Raw genomic sequence first — 20,749 nt, 5'->3', positions numbered from 1 at the left:
GAGAGCATACACTGTTTTCCTAATTAGGCTGGCGACAACAAGTATGGGGTGAGACATTATATGGAGAATCATATGGTATATTTGAATGGCAGACACTGTAATTGTGAGATGTCCAGCTTTACGGATACCCTTGCTGTCATGCAATTGCAGCAATAGGGTATCATAGGTTGAACGTAGAGGATTATATGCATAGATCTTTGAAGAAAAATGTGTACATGTCTGTGTATAGCTACATGATAAATTCAGTTTCCGACATACATGAATATGAGGAATCCTCTCTTGGCAAGATTAATCCCTCAGACGTACTTATCAAATAGGGAAGACTCAAGAAAGTGACAAGGGGGGAGGGTTAGCTGAGTTTATGAAACATAGAATATCATACAATCTATTATTATATTATGGGGGGGGGGGGTAGCATTTTTACGAAAACATGGAGGATTTTTGCATTTTTGGGGGGGGGGGTTAGCATTTTCACGAAAACATGGAGGATTTTTGCATTTTATCCATTTTTTTTGATAATAATGAAATACATTTGAATTTTTTTTTCAGATGAAAAATTTATTTTTCGACTAAATACTATCTTGACTTGATTGGACTGTGGGAGAACTGATATATCCAAAGTTGTTTTTTCTATTTAAATAAATAAAAGTGAATATTTGAATTTAAGTAGAAAAGTTTTTAAACATGGTAATGGCAGAGTGAAGTACCGAGAAGACGACTGTATCTACTGTGGGAGGCTGATTCTACTTCAGCTACCCCACCGCTGCCCAGCAGATCCAGCCCTCAATCTCGCACTTTATCGTCGCTGCAGACATCCGTGATCCCGGTTCCTAATCTAACCGGTCAACCGCTGCTCCGACGAACCGTTAATCTCCGATCAGGTGAGTTGCCGATGACTTTCATTATTCAGGGGATAAATTGATGTTTGCGTCCAGTTCAGGGTGTGGAATTGTCCTTTGGTTTGCAAGTATTAGTATGCAACTTGTTTATGCAATTGAATGGTTGAAGTTTGAAGACCTAGGTCTGTCTTGCAGAAGCGAGGGGTTTTATCTGTTGAAGTTGATTTTTGTCTTCTGGTTTTGAGTTGCGTGTTTATGATATTTTCGTTTGTGTGAATTTAGGTTTTGGTGCGAGGAAATGCATTTTTGGAACATGTTACACGGAAAAGATTAAGTTTTTCATTTGCGTACGTATGACATTGGATGTTAGGAGTTTGGATCAGCTATTTTGGTTAGATAGCATGGTATTCCTTACGGAGTATATGCATATGGGATTTTTGAAGTAAAATTTTGTTATATTAATCTTGATTCTAGATGGAGAAATTATTCGTATCTTGTTTTTGTCTCTTTTCCGGCACTTGGGCAACAGTTGAAATTATAACTTTTCATCATTTCTGATGTTGCAGAAAATTTCTTGGTAAAAAATATGAATTTTCTGATGCTGAGGTCTAATAACCAGACTGCAACTCCTGAGATGCAGTCTGTTAAAGAGGCTCAAGTAGAGGCAAATTATGTCTCAAAAGCTGCTACCACATTAGAAGGTCTTATTGTTGAAGATCCGTATAACGGAAGTACGTCCGCTGAAACCCGAAATGCAGAGAGTGACGAGTCTAGGGACGAGAATGGCAGCATGGCAGTTTCAAGTGGAAAGAACAACTCTCAAGTTGATACCCATACAGATGTTACAGAAGCTGATGGCATGATAATTATTCCGTATAGTATGACATCTTGCTTGCTCGTAATTGATTTCATCATCATGATTTAATTATTTTGTTCTAATATGACAGTCTTGAATAGTTATTATCTAATCATAGTAATGATGAAATCATTAGATCTCTTATTTAGAAAATGTAGCAACCTAAAATAGAGGTGAAGATTGAAGTTACGATCAGAAGTTCTGACACTTGCAATTTTATAATACAAGTCACTCTCTTCGGTCTTCCATTTCTCTGATGCCAGTTAAGGAATAATCTTGTCGTCTACCATTGGATGCAGAGAAAGAATAACTATAATTTTACTAGGAAAGTTCTACCTTCCAGAAATGTTTCATATTCTAGACGAACGAACCTAGATCAAGTCAAGACATCTCTCCTTGTTTCACACATATTGATTAAGATGAAAAATTTTCTTATAGAATTACTTCTCTAATCCATGTGCCTAGTTGACTCAAAGACATTTAATATAGTTCGTATACGTGACCTGAAAACCAAGCACTGTGCCTGAAAGTCTATCCTTTGATCCTTGTCTTGGAAACTAGATATTAATAGTTTCATTTCATACCGCTCCTGAGAGAAGCTAAATTGTTAGTGGACTCTTTGATGATCTCCTTCAAGTCTTTATCTGGTTGTGTTCAGTTTCAATGACATCTTGGGCCTTGGGACGCCAATGGGTATGGATCATTGTTTATTGAAATCCAGCTTGGATAGTAGAAATGTTAAGTGATTCAGATCTGTAGCAGATCATCCATACGTAAATTTAGTGGTAGTCAAGTGTATGATTCATATGCCTGATATTCCTTTCCTCTAAAGTAAACTGAACATTCTGCCCCTAACTTTTCTATTTTGTATGTTCTTACTTGATATATTCTACTAGGAGTTTGCTATTGGGTATGACCTTCCATTTTCGTGTCAAGTCTTTTACTTAGTGGGTAAAAGAAATAGGAACTTCTGAAGTTACAGTCACTAAATGGAGTATTGAAAGAAAGAAAAAGATTTTCCTACCATGCGTGAAGCAAAGGAGCAGCAAGAAAGAAAATTCTTTCTTACCATACCTGGAGCATTTCTCATAACCACGCTGAATAGCCCCCTATCATGATGTGCTTACAATTAGGACTCGAGAGGAGCAGAGCTCAAGCCCCTCCTACAAAATTTGGACTTTCGCTTGTCGAACTTATGATCTTAGCTCAAGCCAGATTGTGTTGCAGAAGCATTTATCTCGACCCTAGCTTGTGAACAATAAGCTCTAATTCCAGCTCAAGCTTGAGTTCACTGGACACATCTATTTCGTTTTTCCCTTTGTTTTTATCTGATTTCTTTCTCAACATCACCTATTCTCTATCTTAGATTCCTAAATAATCAACACCTCCTTAGATTAGATAAGGCTGTAATTGGGTTGTGGTAGTGACAGCAATGGTAAATTTCTAAATGTGGATGGAGGTCAAGGTGGTCTTTATGGTGGCAGAAGGAAACAAAGGTGGCTGTGAGAAAGATGATATGATCTGGTTTGGTGTTGCTGGAGTGACCGGCAGGGGTTGTGGATGCTTTGTCATGGTGGGGGCAGCTGTGATTTCGAAGTGAGGGCAAATGAAAAGCTGGAAACCTTGCCTCCTGCAAATGTGTAGGGCGACGTGGCGGTGTGTTGGATGTGCTGATGAAGTTTATTTAGAGCTTTACTGGAGCTGCTGCTTTAATGAAATGTTTGGAATACATGAACTATTTTAACTCATGATTTTGTTTTTTTTCAGAAGAAGTTCCTGATAATTGGACAGAGGCACCAGATATACTTTCATTTCGCTCCCTGGATCGCAGCTTTGTTTTTCCAGGTATCCGTTTGCGTGCGTGTGTTTGTGGCCTTTTTCCCCATAATGATGTTTTATGGGTACTTTTCACTTCTATGTTTCTATTCTGTGATTTTCGCTTCCTTACAGGTTTATGTATGTCCTTATCTTAGGTGAACAAATCCGAATTCTTGCATGTTTGTCTGCTTATAAGCAGGATACAGAAATAATTACACCATTTAAAGTTGCTGCTGTCATGAATAAAAATGGGAAAAGCCCCCAGAAAGCAAATGGAAATGTTAGAGGACAAACAAATTCAGTTTCCGAGAAAGTGGATGCAAGTCCCAGTGATAAAGATATCCAGCACAATGAAACTGTGACAAAAGGGAAGATTGATTCACATAAGGTTGTTTCAACTGGTGAATCTCTCCTTAGGATGGAAGATCATGAAAGACAGACCAAGCAGTTGTTGCAAAGATTTAAAAATTCGCACTTTTTTGCCCGAATTGCAGAGTCAAATGAAACACTTTGGTCCAACAGAAGAGCTCTAGAAGCCTGTCTTGAATCTTCTGCCACACTTGAAGAACAATTGACAGGAGATTCTTCAGAAACTGCAACTACCACAAAAAACAAGAATCCTATAAATGCTGTGATTGACAGAGGAAACTTTGATGCCCGCACATCTGGGGGCCTGGCCAGAGGTGCTGAGTGCTGGTCCCTTGCAAATGGAGACATAGTGGTGAGTTTTCACAGAAACTTTAGAAAAATTTATAGTCTCTGTTATTCTTTCATTTTTATGGAAGCCGGATGGACAACTTGGTGGCATTGAGTCATCTTATAGATGAACTCTGATTCTTGATTGCAGGTTATATCTTTTCCTGCTAATCTATCAGCAGGGTATATTTGCGTTTCTTCTCATATTGCACAATGTTATGTCCCTGGAAAATCTTATATGATGGTTGGAATATTTGATAATACTATTGAAGTGTGAGCTGGGACATCTTTTGTAATGGTCACATCCTAGTTCTGTAATTAATATTTAGCTGGTTATTCCTTACAAAGAAACTGCTCTGTTATGTTAGTTGTGTCAGCTAGTCTGTTCTGATTGTTTGAATTGAATGGAAGGACCATGCATGATTATGCTTCCTCACTGAGCTATAAACAAGCATATTGCAAATTAGATGCGTGAAATTGCTTCTATGTTGGTTATCGAAAAGGTCACTCCTGCAGTTTGCGATACATCTAGTTTCCTACACAAAGCTGCACTAGCTGCCTCCATCATTTGTCTCACATTTTTACATTTACAGACAGCTGGCAGTGGTGCCTTTGCACTAAATTGGATTGGTTCATGTATGAAATGTCATGTTCCAAAAGAAGAATAGGAAAATGTTATTTTTTAAATTTGGTGCATAGTGTGACATTTTCCATTCCAATACCTGCATAGTGAAGCTTTAACTGCTTTTCCTGTGTAATACACGAACTATTCTAGATCTTCCCTATTTCTCTCTCAGTGGCAGCCTTGAATTGTATGTACCACAACTTATTTGACTTTCATTTTCTTGTTTGGAAGGATGCAGGTACTTTTACAGGTAACTGTTGGTGTTCAGTTTATTAAGGATCCCATTCTGGAGATACTTCAGTTCGAAAAGTATCAACAAAGAGAGCTGGCTCTTAACCAGGATATTCCTACTTCTTGGAATCAAGATCCTTCTGATGAATTGTTAAAATGGTTGCTTCCTTTGGATAATTCTATTCCTCCTCCAGCTCGTCCTTTATCTCCTCCTACATTGAGTTCTAGTTCAAGTATTCGGAGCACACCCACAAAACCTGCTGTATCTGGGTCTTCTAGTTCTCAGCTTTTCTCGTTTGGTCATTTCAGAAGTCATTCTATGTCCTCACTTCCACCAAATATGACACCACCCCAAGCTGTCACAACTCCCAATGTTAAACCTACATTTGACCCGGAAGATTGGAATCAGTTTTCATTCAATAAGTTTGTGGAAAGTGGAAAAAGTGGAAATGAGGGATTGTTATCTTTTCGTGGTGTGCCTTTGCAACAAGAGAGATTTTCTGTTCGGTGTGGTCTCGAAGGAATTTATACACCTGGAAGAAGGTGGAGGAGAAAAATAGAATTAATTCAACCTGTAGAAATTCATACTTTTTCTGTTGATTGCAACACAGATGATCTTCTTTGTGTCCATGTAAAGGTATAGTTTCTTTTATCCTCCACATCCCTGTCCCTGCACAACCCTAACCTCACTCACTTGCTTCCCATTTTATCTAGTAAGTTAGTATGAAGTGTACTCTCAACCAAAAAAAAAAGAAACCCGAGAAGGCTTGATTATGAAATATGTGATACTCCGTTTAGGGTTTTATGATATCAAAACTTCTTTGCAGAATGTTTCGCCTGCACATGTGCCAGATATTGTGGTGTTTATAGATGCTGTCGCAATTGTTTTTGAAGAGCCATCAAAAAGTGGACCACCATTTTTCTTACCTATGGCTTGCATCGAATCTGGGAACAACTGCAGTTTACCGAATTTGGCACTCAGGTTTTGTCTTTTACCTGCATAAACTTGTCTAATTAACTTTCTTCTTTGGTATTTTAGTAACTGCTTACGTATGTAAAGAATTTTGACATTTCTTTGTAATTTACTGCAATTATGCTGAAACATTTAAAATTCTTATTTGAGAACATGGAGATTTACCTATTAGATATAACAAATCTTGTATGTCTTGCTTCCTGCAAAAACTGGTCTTTGGGGCTAGTATCTTATGCTGTATGTGACTGAGGCCTGGACAATTTTGCTGCTGGTAATGTGGCCTCAGGACTGCAGTCTTTCTCACCATATCTCTCAAACATTTGTGAACGAAAATGTGAAGTTTTGATCCTAGTGCTCCTTAGATGGCAAATCTATCATTTAATTCAGATACAGGTAACAACTACAATGTGGAAGCATATCAAATCTGTGAGGTGTTCCACATAAAATGCGTTAGTTCTCTATGGTGCTAGGACTAGTCTACCTCTTCAGGTTGAGAATTTCATAATTCAACCCAAGCCAGATGCTACATATATGACCAAAATCTGATCTGTGTCAAAACAGCAGTAACATGTTATGGTTGTAAATTATTGCTAAAAATATGTTGCTGGTAATTGCTTTTCTGGAAGGGAGATGATGGAATTACTTGAGTCCATGGTGAGTTTGGAATTTGAGGAGAGATTATTAAGTTTTGACACAAGGTACCGATGTGAACTATTTTCTCGAAACGGAATTGCTCAGCCAAATGTAAGCAGGAAACTTCTACATGATCCATTATGAGATTTATTCATTCTCCAAAAGCAACCGATATATCATCTGCAGATAATTGTGTATGTCCTGCGAAAGAATCTAGTCTACTGCTGTTGGTTTACAGCTGTTGCTTGATCTCGATTTTTAAGGGGTCGATTGTTGTGGTGTATAATTGGCAGGAGAGGTGAAGAACATTCTTTTATTCTTAAACTGGCAAGTAGCTACTGGAAGCATGGCAAGGGTCACACTGATGGTAACCTACGACCATCACGCTTACCAGCTGGAAATGCTGCATCAAGCTGGCAATCCTCCAAATCTGAAGGGAAACATAGTGCATCACCTACTGATCAGTATGCAGTTCTTGTATCATGTCGATGCAATTATAGTGGTATGGAATCAGAATTTACATGATTTTCTGCAATAGCTTGGTAAGAAGAGCCCTGTGTTTATGGTACTCTTATTCTGTCTGCATGTTTTGTAGAATCAAAGTTGTTCTTTAAGCAGCCAACAAGCTGGCGGCCTCGTATGTCAAGGGATCTTATGATCTCCGTGGCATCTGAAATGTCCAGACAAGCTCTTGGATCTGATGGAAACCAGCTTCCAGTTCAGGTTCTATAGAATTACTGTGATCTTTTTTTACGATATTGATTTGCAGCTTCATCTTAAGTGGTTCAAATTTTCAGGTTTTAACACTTCAAGTATCAAATATGACATCCGACAATCTGACATTAACAGTCCTTGCCCCAGCTTCATTTACTTCTCCCCCTTCTGTAGTGCCCTTGAGTAATTCATTCTGCTCGCCTTTTAGCCCAATCGATAGTCAAGGAGCTGTTATGGTGCATCGGCAGACATCTCTCACTCTGAATCAAGGACAGAAAGTGGAAGATGGTCCACTATCAGTTTCCAATAATGAGCGAACTCTCCCTGTATCAGATGTGGTTCCAAAGAGTGATCCAGATTGCACCCACTTATGGTTGCAGAGTAGAGTTCCACTGGGGTATATTATCTCTGATTTTCGTTTTTTTCATTTCCAACTTACTCAGTCAGTGAAGATTTTATTCTTCTCTGCACCAGATACGTCCCTTCTCAATCTACAGCAACCGTCAAGCTTGAAGTACTTCCTTTGACTGATGGCATAATCACTCTTGATTCTCTACAAATAGAGGTTAAGGAGAAAGGTAAAAGAATATTCTAATTGTTCCCGGTCATCTCTCGCCCCCAGTCTATCTATCAATTTTGTGTAAAAATGACAAACATGCAGTTTTCTATCAATATGAATTTTGTTTTAGATAACAGGAGTGATGTATGAAGGATATGGTTTACTAATGACAAATGGGTAAATGTGATATTTGTGCTTTAACCTAAAGCTCCTAAACTTAGGTTGATTCTTGTATTTCTTCTACCATTTAGCTGTTTGTTTATGGTACCTATTCATAATTATAAATTTAATGTATGTGCTGTTTTTGGTGTTTTATCTTAAGCCTTCAGTTCAGTCATCATCTCCCCAGAACTCTTGGGAGATGCAGCTTTCAGCTACATTTGATTTCTTCTTATAATGCTGTCAATTCTGTAAACATTGGTATTTGTGGTTGAGAGGTTATGGATCTCTATTTGGTCTTCTTTAATTATCATAGCTAGGTCTTCCAAGGGTGTTTTAGGATTTGATTCAATCATATATCTTGCATGACTTTCCTTTCCCTGAAATGGTACTTATAATTAGATCAATTACAACTACGCCAGTTCTTTATCAAGAGTAATTTAACTCATAGCATCTCAAGTGGGGTACTTTCTTATCGATCAACTTCACACGCATGCCTGGAAATGCATATATCCATCAAAACTTGGTTTCAACATTCACTAGTGTCCTAGAAGAGCTAGACATAGACATGTACAAGTATAAACTTCTGGTCTAAAGAACACGTGTAGTTCTATGAGATTTTGCGGCTGATAGAAGAATGAGATATGTTGGTGGGGTTGCTTGACATCTCATCGCGTGTCAATGAGAATAAATGAGATGAGACCAATTCGAATGAGATAAAAAATAGATTTTTAATATGTTTGGATATGCAATAAAGTGTGATGCGGATAGTTAAGTGACGGACAGAAGGTGTTAGTTAAGAGATAAAATGTAATAATTAGAGTCGATGTTGTATTCTTTTTTGCCCTAATTTAGAGTTGTGAAATATGTTTGAAATGTATTTTGGACGAAAGCTTATGTATAAAATACATATGCAAAAAAAATATTGTCTGAGATGAGAAGCCGGTTTGCAACCGCTCCCATTAACTGTAGAAGTCTTCTATCAACTATGAGATTTGAAGAAAGCTATTGATGCTACAGACTGAATGGTTGTTAAAATTCTCTACTTCATTATTCATAGAATTGCCAATACCAGTTTCTTAAGTTGACAAATGGACTTTTATTTTGGTATGGCAGGTACTACCTATGTACCTGAGCGATCTCTGAAGATAAATGCAACTTCGAGCATTGCCACTGGTATATTCTAAGGCAGTCACTATCACAATTAAATTACTGATCTTATCATGGTTCTGGCAAGATACACGAAAATTGCTGCATGACTCTGCTGCGTATTTCTCTCTTCATATGAGCTAAACATGTTGGTTATTCCAGTTTTGTCCACTTAAGCTCGTGCATTTTGCTCTCATGTTGTGTAATTCTGGATTGATATATGGCCTATTTCATATACATTTCCACATGCAAGTTCAGGGTAATACTGATCCGTGTATGCGAAGCATCCAGTTTGCATCTGATGGTAGGATTCATACTGATGAAACCTTTGATTGATTTGAGACTCATAGATCCAGTCTGAGGTAGAGTAGATGGAGAAACTATTGTCCATCCATTCCAATGGTAGATTCATGAGAAACACCAGCTTTGAAGTTGATTATACTCATCGTTTGTCAGCAGTAGTTCTCTTCCATCAATGTGGATGTGTAGCTTTTCGTATGTATTATTCTTGCAAGCCTTCTCATTATCAGTTGTCCTAAATCATAGATTGTGATTAATATTTAGCTATTTCCTTCTACATTTGGAATTCCAGCCTGAAAATTTGCTCTGTAATTGCTATGTTTTAACATTTGGGAAATTTTCAGTCAGTAGGTTGTTAGGAAATTGTGGCGCATCTGGTTGTCGCACATACATCGTTGTGATATATATAAAATTTCGATATAGTTCAAAGTATTGGCGGATACTCATCCGAATTAATCCATATCCATTTAAGTCGTATTGGAATATATCTTTGCGCACGTAACAATAATGTCCGATAACATCAAATTACACCAGGTTATTTATACGCCGCATTGGAATATTACCGGCATTAATATCCATTGAGCTGCAGCTGCAATCTAATTTGCAGTTATTTACAGAAGACTGTTTATGATATGATCTACGGATACATCTCCCAGCACCTGACGTTGGATGTAAAACAAAATTTATGGATGTGATGGTCTGGACTGTAGCATGAAAGATATTGAAGTGTTGAGTCATACCAAACCAAAATTTGAACTATTAATAATTAAAATTGAAAATGGTCTAAAACTTAGGTAAAATATGTAATATCCTCTTTTACCGAAGCAAGCAAGCAATATAAGCACTTGCATCATAATGCTTACTTTGCAGTGCGAGAAAATAAATGAATGAAATGTTTTTAGGAACTTGATAGGATATATATATATATATATATAATTTAGATAGTTAGCATTTATTATATTATATACTCACAAAGCAAAATCCTCTATGCCCTAAACATTCATCAAAGGAGAACTCAAAATAAATATATACAAAAAAATAAATATTGATTTTTTCCTTTTTTTGCTTTTGTTTTGGGAGAAAGAAAAATAAAAGGAGGAAGGGCATGATTAAGTCGACGCGCCGCCGAGGGGAGTGAGAAAATCCATGCAAGGATAACTGACACCTCACCGTGATGGTGGCTCCCGCCTCTTATTATCTCTCCTGCCCGCCCATTTCCACTTCTCTCACCCTGAAAAGTGAAAACTCACGGCTGGCTGCCTTCCCTCTGCCTCTTCCTCTCCCTCTCTCACAACAACTCCAATTTCCCAACTTAACCCCTACCTTGGCTATACATTAATTTAATATAATTTATTTAATGTAATGTTGTAAATGAATGGATTATTTCTTTATAATTAATAATAATAATAATAATAATTTATTTTCTGTATTTTTAAAATTAAAATGATTTATTCGTTGTGTAAGGGATAAATTGTTGTATTTAAAATACATAGAGAGATAATTTTTTTTTTATAAAAAAATAATTTATTTATTTGCAATATTATAGTCGGGTGACTTACATTTTTTTCTAAAAATTAATAGCAATAATATTTGAAGAAAATAATACTTTTCTATACATATATAATATTGTTATTATTATTATTATATCTAAATCTATATTATTTATTATTAATATTATTCATGACTATACAATTAAAGAAAATAGTAATTTTGATGTCACGTTGAATTTAGGCTGAAATTTTTGGTGAATTGATAATCTTCTTGGAGTTTTATATGAGTTCCATTATTTTCATTCGATTGGATTTTTTCTTTTTTTTCTTTTTTGACTAATCACATTTTCTCATTTATTTTTTGACATATGACAAGTTAATACTACATTCTTTTATTTTTAAATAAGATAAACCATCTAAATACTATTTAAATAAAATCATATTAAATATAATTTCATAAAGATATAATAATTTAATCATATATAATTATCTACATGATTATCACATAACATCAACAAATTCATTTTTAGAAAAATAAAATTGTTTCCAACAATAGTTAATTAAATTAAGTTTAAAAGTAAGAGAAAGAACATGGAATTTCCCATATTAGGTGGCATCCACTTTCAAGAACATTAGAAAAAGTAGGATAGAAGGTTATTTTTGGAATTGGAATTTCCTGCCCGCCGGGCAGCTCCTCATTTGCTTTATTATTAGTGTTTTTATTAGATTCTATGAAAAAGTAAGTACTCATAATTCTTAGTGTCAAATGCGTTTTTCAACTTTTGGTATAGAGATCATCATCATCATCATATATTAAATTGCATATATACACACACACATACGCATAGCACAAACAAACAACTCAAGATATCCTCTAAAATGTATTTTTGCTGATTATCATAATTATATATATATGTGAGTGTGTGTGTGTAGTGGCAGGATATATATAATTTATTTGTTTCTTGAGCATTGAACTGGTCAGCATCTATCGAGTATTTTTTTGTTGAGATTTTCAATATCTTTTTCAAGAGAGGCATTTCTGGGGTGGTGGCGTAGAAGTGATAGTAATACTTTTTGGAACTGGGATTATTGTCACTATTATACTTGTATTATCTGATTCCAGCTTTGCTTGTTGCACAGTGTCGAGGAGCAAAGTTCTCTGCTTTGAAGGTCAAGCATGTGATCTGCAATCACTGAGCTTTTTTTTCCCCACTCAGTGTGATTTTCAGTTCTTCCTTTCAACTGGGTCTGAGTTTATTCGTCGATTCTATCTATCGGGGTGTTTGATCAGGAATTAGCTGTTGAAGTGGAAAGAATATTCTGTAATCTTTTCAGCTATTCGGGTTGTTCTTTTGCGCTTTCTTTTTCCCTTCCCCCCCCCCCCCCCCCCCCCAAAATCGGTTCTTGAGGGGAAGAAAGTATTTTGTTTTTCGTTTGGCGATTTGGGTTTTCTTGCAAGTGGAAGACAGGTTTCCCTTTGTTATATTTGACTTATTTTCTGAAATGGGTTTGAGCTGTTTTAGGTGATTCTTTGGGGAATTCTTATGAAATTGGACTCAGTTGTGGGACTATTTTGGTATAATTTTATATAGTAGGGAGGTGGGGGGTGGTTGGAAATTCGGATTTCTCGGGGCATTTGATGATTTTTGGGTCTGAAAAAGATGGGATTAGGTGATGATGGCTTAAAAGTGGAGTCTTGGGATGTGAAGAAATCAAAGGGGAGGAAGAAAAAAGATGATGAAGCTGTGGAGGAGACTGGATGTTGCATCAGGTTAAGGTTTTTTGGCTGCTGTATTTCTTCAAGATCTAAAGTTGATAGCTCTATTAGTGGCATCAGCACCCACGGTAATTTCCTCACTTTCTATTTATCTTTTGTTATTGCTCATTTTAGATTCCAGTGCAGCTTGATGCGAGCTTCAAAATTCTTTCTTTTATTTAAACAAGTTATTTTCCTGTTGTTTCGGAGTGGTATGTAGTTGCTGTATTTGCAAGTTGTACTAAATACATTTTCTAACATGCTTTGATAAACTATACTGATTGCTGAGTAATAGAGAAGGAAAGGGGCAGGCGAAGCAAAAATATATCATCTTTTGGATCTATGGAAGTTGAGCTGGCATCTCACAGAAACTGACCATCATATGGACATTTAATAGTTTGCAAGGTTTGTTTTTGCGGTTCGAATCAATTATTTTTCCTGGAAAAAGGAAGAGAATAGGGTGGGGAAGCAATGGGTATTTTGTGGCTGCAACATTGGCGGAGTGATTTAGATTGTTCAGAGTCTTTAGTTCTAGGTGGTCTCCAGACCACTATAAGTCAGATTCTTTGGGGTTTGAAAGTAATATTCGGATGTTAGCAAGGTATCATTAACTTGGGAAACATGTTTATATTTCTTTTCTCAATGTGTATCTTAGACAAAATGACCATTTTTCCTTTTCAATTCGATGAGCTTCTTCATTCCACGAGTCATCGAGGTTATTCAATTTGGAAGTTGTGGGTGTTTGAGGACTATTGGGAACTTGTCTTGCTGCCGCTGGCAAAAATTTTCTATAACTACATGAAATTATAGATGCAACACAAGTAGGAAGTAAAACTGGAGAAGCTTTCCATGTTGTTTGGCCATGCTCAAAGAAGGCCCACGACTGCTGTAAGAAAGAGCTATTGAATAAATTTAGAGGGAAACCACAACCAAGGGTAGTTGATTACATTGACTGCTGAAGTAATATATGAGCTCATGAGAAAAATAATTAATGGTGAGATGAAATTCCAGCCAAATTGTATATGGCTGTGGAAATGTATTGCATTGAATTGAACCTAGCTGCATAACTGGAAGAATGCATAATTATTGGTCTCCGTGAATTTTATTTGGATTAGTTATTGATCCAAGTATTCTATCCTCTGTTGTTGGAAATTGAATTTTATAAACCTTGTTTCAAAATAATTGCAGCATATGCTTTATATGTTTTGGTAGTTATTGGTGTTTATTTTCTACTTACTTTCATTTTAACATGCATTCACCTTACCATTGGCATTTAAAATGTATGTTCAAAACCATACATTTTAGGAATCCAAAATATAATCAATCTGTTTGTATGCCCCGTTGCTTGAGCATCCTCAGTCAACATTTTTGACACTTTTGGGTAATTGTTAGAAAGAGACTGTTAAGCTGGTGGTATAACTTGTTTCAGCACCTAGTGTTCTGGTTATCCACGCATGTGTTGTCTTATTGTAGTGTTACTAGATTGTTTATCTCCATGTAGTTCACTCAAAAAGTTCCTGTCATCATTTGGTATAGCGTAATTAATTAATCTGTAACAGTATAGTTTGGAGTTATCATGCAAGAAGTTTATATCTTCTTATCTGTTGTTTCATTATGCATATGTGCAGAAACTAAATCTACAAATGATACCAGTAGAGACCAACCAGTTGCCACTGTAATCCCTTCCACCACCACAAGCAATGCTGAAAGCAATTCTTCCAGCACCAAACTTGAGGAGGAGCTTAAAGTTTCTTCTCGGCTGCGGAAGTTCACTTTTAATGACCTTAAGTTGGCCACCAGAAATTTTAGACCAGAATCTCTTCTTGGTGAAGGGGGATTTGGTTGTGTGTTCAAGGGATGGATTGAAGAGAATGGTACAGCACCCGTTAAACCAGGGACAGGACTTACTGTTGCTGTCAAAACCCTGAATCATGATGGACTTCAGGGTCACAAAGAATGGCTGGTTTGGCCCTTTCTCAATTTGATTTTCTTGAAGTGTTTCTATTATCTGTTTTATCAGTCCTTATGTTGGCTTATTTTGACTTTCTATTATTTGGTAGGCTGAAGTGAATTTTTTGGGCGACCTTGTTCATCCTAATTTGGTTAAATTAATTGGTTACTGCATTGAAGATGATCAGAGGCTGCTTGTCTATGAGTTCATGCCTAGAGGAAGCTTGGAGAACCATCTATTCAGAAGTATGTTGTACCTAGACATCTTCTATTGCACTTTGTGTTAATGGATCATGAAGTTCATGTTTTGTCATGCAGGATTGTCTTGGGAGAGTTTTTATCGTATAACTTGCTCTCTCCCGAGTTTAGTTGGAAAATTATAAACATTATCTAGTGATGAGATCTGTGTGCGCTTTCTATATTTATTAGATTTTGTTGTTTGATACCTTGCAGCCGCTAATCTATATTATCACTTCCAAGCAATAGTCTCAGTTGCCTGCCTAACCTTTTTATTGGTTCTTACATGCGACCAGTGGACTTGATTATAGGAAAGACTCGTATAATATCCTATTCAGGATCATATTTTTATGCTCATCTTTCCTTTTCTCGCCATATTTTAACATCTTGGGTTGGAATCTTTGACATTTACACAACAAAAGGCAGTATGAAACTGCATCAATATTGCATTTGTTTCACTTCTTTGCTAGAGCTAAAATGATATTTTGATATATGGTGCAAAATCCTAACATGGTTCATTGTAGGGTCTCTGCCACTTCCTTGGTCTATCAGAATGAAAATTGCTCTAGGTGCTGCAAATGGGCTAGCTTTTCTGCATGAGGAAGCCGAAAGACCGGTGATATATCGTGATTTTAAAACGTCTAACATCCTGCTGGATGCTGTAAGTTCTCAACACTCTAAACCTCACAACCTTCCTATTGGATGTTTACTGCTTGCTAGAGACTTACATGACTCTCTGACTTATTCTTCAGGAATATAATGCAAAACTTTCTGATTTTGGACTTGCCAAAGATGCTCCAGATGAAGGAAAAACTCATGTTTCTACTCGTGTGATGGGAACATACGGTTATGCAGCCCCAGAATATGTCATGACAGGTAAACTTTTTTGTTTTATATTGCAATCTTGCTTCCGCACTTAGTGATGCTCCTGTATACGAGCAACATTATGAGAGAAGAAACAATGGTTACTGGTTTGTCTGGATTGAAACATTTTATCAAGATAGCTGAAAGAATGGAGATGGAAGAAGCAGATCGAATGTGGTTCTTGGTGTGAGAAATGACATTTGACCAAGTTTGAGATAAAACTATTGAATCCAAGTTTTACAAGCAGAGCTGCGCCACTCTCCTAAATATACACATTGCCTGGCTTTATCCAGATGTTGACTTTTGGGTGTGGTAGTGAGAAATTCCTACCTCCCCTGACCTGCATTGCACTTTGATTCTGCATTGGTCTGACTTGATATCTTAAATTTTGTTAATCTTTCTCTTAGTCTATTTTGTACTATTATCTACGACAGTGTGTTCCTCTTGAACCAATGACCTCTAGTAGAGATTCTTTTTGGCTCTTATAAGTGATGACTTTTGCATTTTCTTAATGTCGTGCTTTTGATCTGATAGACTTTTATCTCTTTCTGTCGCAGGGCATCTTACATCAAAAAGTGATGTCTATAGCTTTGGTGTTGTCCTGCTTGAAATGCTCACGGGCCGAAGATCAATGGATAAAAACCGGCCTAATGGGGAACATAACCTTGTGGAATGGGCTAGGCCACATCTGGGTGAGAGGAGACGGTTTTATCGTCTGATAGATCCTCGGCTAGAAGGCCATTTTTCGATTAAAGGTGCCCAAAAAGCTGCACAATTGGCGGCCCGCTGCCTTAGTCGGGATCCCAAAGCCAGACCTCTGATGAGTGAAGTTGTTGAAGCTTTGAAGCCTTTGCCAAACCTCAAGGATATGGCTAGCTCATCTTACTACTTCCAGACGATGCAAGCTGACCGGGCCAGCTCCAGCCCCAATGGGAAAAATAGCCTTAGAACTCAGGGTTCATTCTCAAGAAACGGACAGCAAAATCCAAGAAGCCTCTCAATTCCAAGTGGTACTAATGCTTCACCGTATCATCAGTTTGCTCACAATTCACCAAAACCAAACAGTAAACCATAGAATTGGGTCAGCCTTCCATTCTTTTGTCCTTAAGGCCAATATGGAAGTATGTCGTTTGCCTCTGGTCGGATTACTGGAAAAGATACGGATTCTATTGTTATGTGACCTTAAGAGGGACAGAACTCCCACTTGGAGACAATGTAATGAGAACGGAGGTGAAGTGTATCAAGTAAATGTTTACATGTCAAATCCATCCTCAATCTCTAACCAACCCCCACCAAAAAAAAAAGAAAAAAAAGAACCACCACCGACAGCACCTTTTGTCGTTCTTTAGTGTTTTTCCTAAAAGAATGAATGGTTTGGTTGATTTTTCAGTGATCAGTTTTCAGACACATAGGTTTGTGTAATTTAGTGCTACTTCAGCGTAGTGTCTCAACAATACTTTGCAAGTTTGTTTCCCATCATAATTTTTGGTATACATGAAACTTGTCTGGTGAAGAATCCTTTGATGGTCAAAAGCATAATGGAGATTCAGACTGGAAGACAAACAAAATCCCAACGCCGACCCTTAAGAGAGCAGACTAACCAGATCAATTTTCATATAAACGCAGCCAGTCAAAATCTGGAAAGAGTAATGTTCCCTGCAGCATACATTCTGTCACTGAAGTCCAAGAACATCTTGGCAAATTGCATGCAACGCCTTTATGTATAAATTTTTAAGGAGTTTACAGGAGGATGAGGGTAGGAAAGAGCAAATCCACATGCTCACCTCTGCTGAAGCTCTGAGCTGAGAACACTTTCCTAGAAAACAGTTAGCGTATTGTTCTCCTTCAACTTTTTACGGTGAATATAGAGGGCTTATCACATCAGAGAAGCAGTTTATGGACTATGTACAATGTAACAAAGTTCAGCCATCAAGATCCTTAAGATGTCTTTGAACTATCGTTTTGTGCCAAAGCAAAGTACATGGCGTTCTCTGTCTCAAGCCACCTTCCTGGAAAGCTGATCCTTGGATGTGCTCTCAAATATCTTGTCAGCATTTCCGACCTCAAAGCCGTCTCGTCTGTGGATCTCTTCAATCTATGCAACACAGCAGAAGGTTTAAGGACACATTAGTGAACTTCTACCCATAAGTCTCTTTTGTTTGTTTTTTGTTTCTTCTTAGTTATGGAAGAGATCAAAGATCAAATAATATGGAGAACAGCAAAATATTCAGTTAAACGCTAAATAAACCTTGTCCTCTGGTAGAGTTCTGAACTGAGGAAGGACAAGACGTTCAGCAAACTCAATGTACGAGCGTGGGATAGACTCTGTGACTCCTTCAGCAAACTCGAAGGAAGCTGAATCTGCCACCGTCGAACTTTGTAACAAGAGACCATCAGGACTCACTGGAACACAGAAGATGAAATAGTATGTCATTTCATTTAACTTTTGAGAAATAAACAAAATCATAACTATTAGTACATACTGACCCTTTAAGAAGCCTCCTTCAGAGTTCAACTTGAAACCATTCTCCTCGATAAACTGATTAAGATTTCTGATATTTCTTAAATGTGATTTGAGCCGGTGAGTAGATATAGTGGCATGATTTAATGCATATCCATTGACAAGAGTCCAGGCAGCATATTCACTTTCCCTGGAAATTCACAAGTTATCCAGTAGTTTGAGTAGCAAGTGCAGTTGAATTGGACATGAAACAGGATACAGTCACAATGTTCAGATATGAAATAGGTAACTGAAAGCTTATTCCATCAGAGCAACATAGTAAAAATGCAACACAAATCCTAACTAGTATTGGTCCTCGTTTCTACAGGCAGGAAAACCCAAATTTCTTTCACATATTAAGGATATTATATACCTAGCCAACTGTTGAAAGTCAGAGTATGAGGGCTTTTCCCATGTCAAACATCCCAGTGCACTGGCCGAAGCTGCATGCCTTTTCCCATTTCCCGATAATTTAGTGTATTTTTCAATTATTTCCTGCAAACAAGAAGCGATAAGTGGAACACATTGACTTTACAGGAGTAGGCATAACATAAACAAAGTTTTAATCAACAGGACTACAAGAATTATATGATAAGCTTAAAAAATGTAATTTCCTCTGTGCAACATAACCAAATCCTGAGCAATTAAGCAAACAACGAACTAACTCTAGATAACCTGAGCTTCTGGAGTCATTTGATCAACAAGAAGTTCGGATATGAATATCCTTGGTAAGGGTCCATTAACACCTCCACCAACATCAGAATTTGGAACATTGGGGGGTGAAAACCAAAAGGCTTTCAACTTCTTTGCTGGGAATCTCAACTCTTCTCTTTGGACATAACCAAAATCCAGGAAAAGTTTAGCCATAGAATCGATTCCATGACCATTTACCTGAGGTAAAAACAATTGCAATGCTTAAGCTTTCCTCAAAGATTCTCCATACATGAGATTATCTTAGTAAGTAAGATGTTAAAAAATCCTGGACATAAGAAAAAACAAAAGAATACCCTTCGTTGAAAAAGAGAAAACATAAATACAGTACCCCGAATGTCCTAAAAGCAAAATGATCATAGCATATGCGATCATTAACAACAGAACGAACAAGCTCCAAGATGGCTTTGGCTGTGGGATTCCTCTTCAGATAAACAGTCTCCATAGCTGCCAAGATGCTCCTGAAGAAAGATTCCCCTCCCTGCAAACCAGAAGCAGAATCCTCACCCGTCCATTGAAAATAATAAGATTCCTTCTGTTTGTTGGCCTTTCTTTTCCTCAGAGAACATCAACGAAGTAAACCTCGTGATTGTGTCCCTTCCCTATCATACTTTGAATCAAGAATAGCTCCATGGAGACATGCAACAGGATTATCATACAGAATTGATCAATTTCATGAGATACATGCGAACAAGACAACCCCAACAAACTCAAGCATATATAAGTTCATATGCATAAAAATACTGTTTCTTTTAGGGTAATTAACCACACGATTTACAATAAAATACTAGAAAACTGATTCTTGCGGAGTCGATGATCACACACATAAACCAGTGTGACACCCCAAAACAACCTGCACCAAAATTCGTGTATAAATAAATGATTCACAAGATTGAGGGAGAGTAGTGAAGGAATACCCGAAAATTACGATCTTGGTTAGACCCATGATGATCACTGGAAGCTGAAATGGTAGAAACCCGATTGGGTCTTCTTCCAATGGAAATCGAATTCCGTGTTTCCAGGGAAATGAAATCAGTCCGGGAATTAGGGAGGAAAACAGATGATGAAGAAGAGAGTGAGGGGAGAAATGGAGAAGATTTGAGAGAAGGAGCTTGAAATCTCAGCATCATTTCCAATCAATTTCTACTCCTCTTCTCAGTCTTCAACACAGATTCTTACACAGTATTTTCCCTACCTCTTCAGTTGGAATTGGTGCATGAAATCAGTGACGTGTACGCCACCAACTGTTCCCTAAATACTTAGAATGGTTAATAGTAAATTATTTTTTCAGAATTCTATGCTAACAAAAAGTTGAAATAATTATTAAACTCTAGTGTGCCTACATATATAAAAACGTTATTTTTTGAGTAAAATTGGAAACATGAATAAATTAAAAGGATAAATAAATAAAAAATTATTTAGGTGAGGAATTTGGGTGAATAATGGTGGTGGGATGAGGATAGAGTATAGAGGATGACATACATATAATAATGTGTTGCCATCATTATCTGTATCAGAGCTGCCGCATCTTTATCTTGTCAACTCTCCACTCCAACTAAACCTCAAACTCAATTTCATCTACAAGATCAATACATGTCAGAAATTTTCATTTTTAAACCATGATAGATATAAAAATTAATTTTATTTTAATCATCTTTAAAACTATGAAATTTATACTTTTTTTCTTAG

The 20,749-nt window shown here is 37.0% G+C and overlaps 3 protein-coding genes across 3 annotated transcripts; 2 read left to right on the top strand and 1 right to left on the bottom strand.

The window, feature by feature from the left end:
- On the top strand, positions 589 to 9,994 carry LOC105168145. Its single transcript, XM_011088093.2, has 11 exons — positions 589 to 881; positions 1,406 to 1,717; positions 3,463 to 3,540; positions 3,669 to 4,234; positions 5,073 to 5,702; positions 5,893 to 6,047; positions 6,965 to 7,173; positions 7,267 to 7,394; positions 7,469 to 7,782; positions 7,860 to 7,963; positions 9,220 to 9,994. Exons 2-11 carry the CDS (start codon positions 1,426 to 1,428, stop codon positions 9,288 to 9,290), a joined length of 2,547 nt encoding a protein of 848 aa, XP_011086395.1. The 5' UTR covers positions 589 to 881; positions 1,406 to 1,425; the 3' UTR covers positions 9,291 to 9,994.
- Positions 12,442 to 17,153, top strand: LOC105168144 (probable serine/threonine-protein kinase PIX7). Its single transcript, XM_011088092.2, has 6 exons — positions 12,442 to 12,887; positions 14,427 to 14,761; positions 14,859 to 14,994; positions 15,510 to 15,646; positions 15,738 to 15,861; positions 16,407 to 17,153. The coding sequence occupies exons 1-6, from the start codon at positions 12,704 to 12,706 to the stop codon at positions 16,922 to 16,924; spliced, it is 1,434 nt and encodes a 477-aa protein (XP_011086394.1). The 5' UTR covers positions 12,442 to 12,703; the 3' UTR covers positions 16,925 to 17,153.
- LOC105168142 lies at positions 17,527 to 20,321 on the bottom strand. The gene is made up of 7 exons (XM_011088091.2): positions 19,978 to 20,321; positions 19,392 to 19,541; positions 19,025 to 19,240; positions 18,723 to 18,844; positions 18,337 to 18,500; positions 18,098 to 18,252; positions 17,527 to 17,944 (listed from the first exon to the last, which is right to left on the bottom strand). Exons 1-7 carry the CDS (start codon positions 20,188 to 20,190, stop codon positions 17,846 to 17,848), a joined length of 1,119 nt encoding a protein of 372 aa, XP_011086393.1. The 5' UTR covers positions 20,191 to 20,321; the 3' UTR covers positions 17,527 to 17,845.

This window comes from Sesamum indicum, linkage group LG8, assembly GCF_000512975.1.
Source record: "Sesamum indicum cultivar Zhongzhi No. 13 linkage group LG8, S_indicum_v1.0, whole genome shotgun sequence".
In the NCBI taxonomy this organism is placed as follows: domain Eukaryota; kingdom Viridiplantae; phylum Streptophyta; class Magnoliopsida; order Lamiales; family Pedaliaceae; genus Sesamum; species Sesamum indicum.
This window is presented reverse-complemented; position numbering and strand designations above follow the sequence as displayed.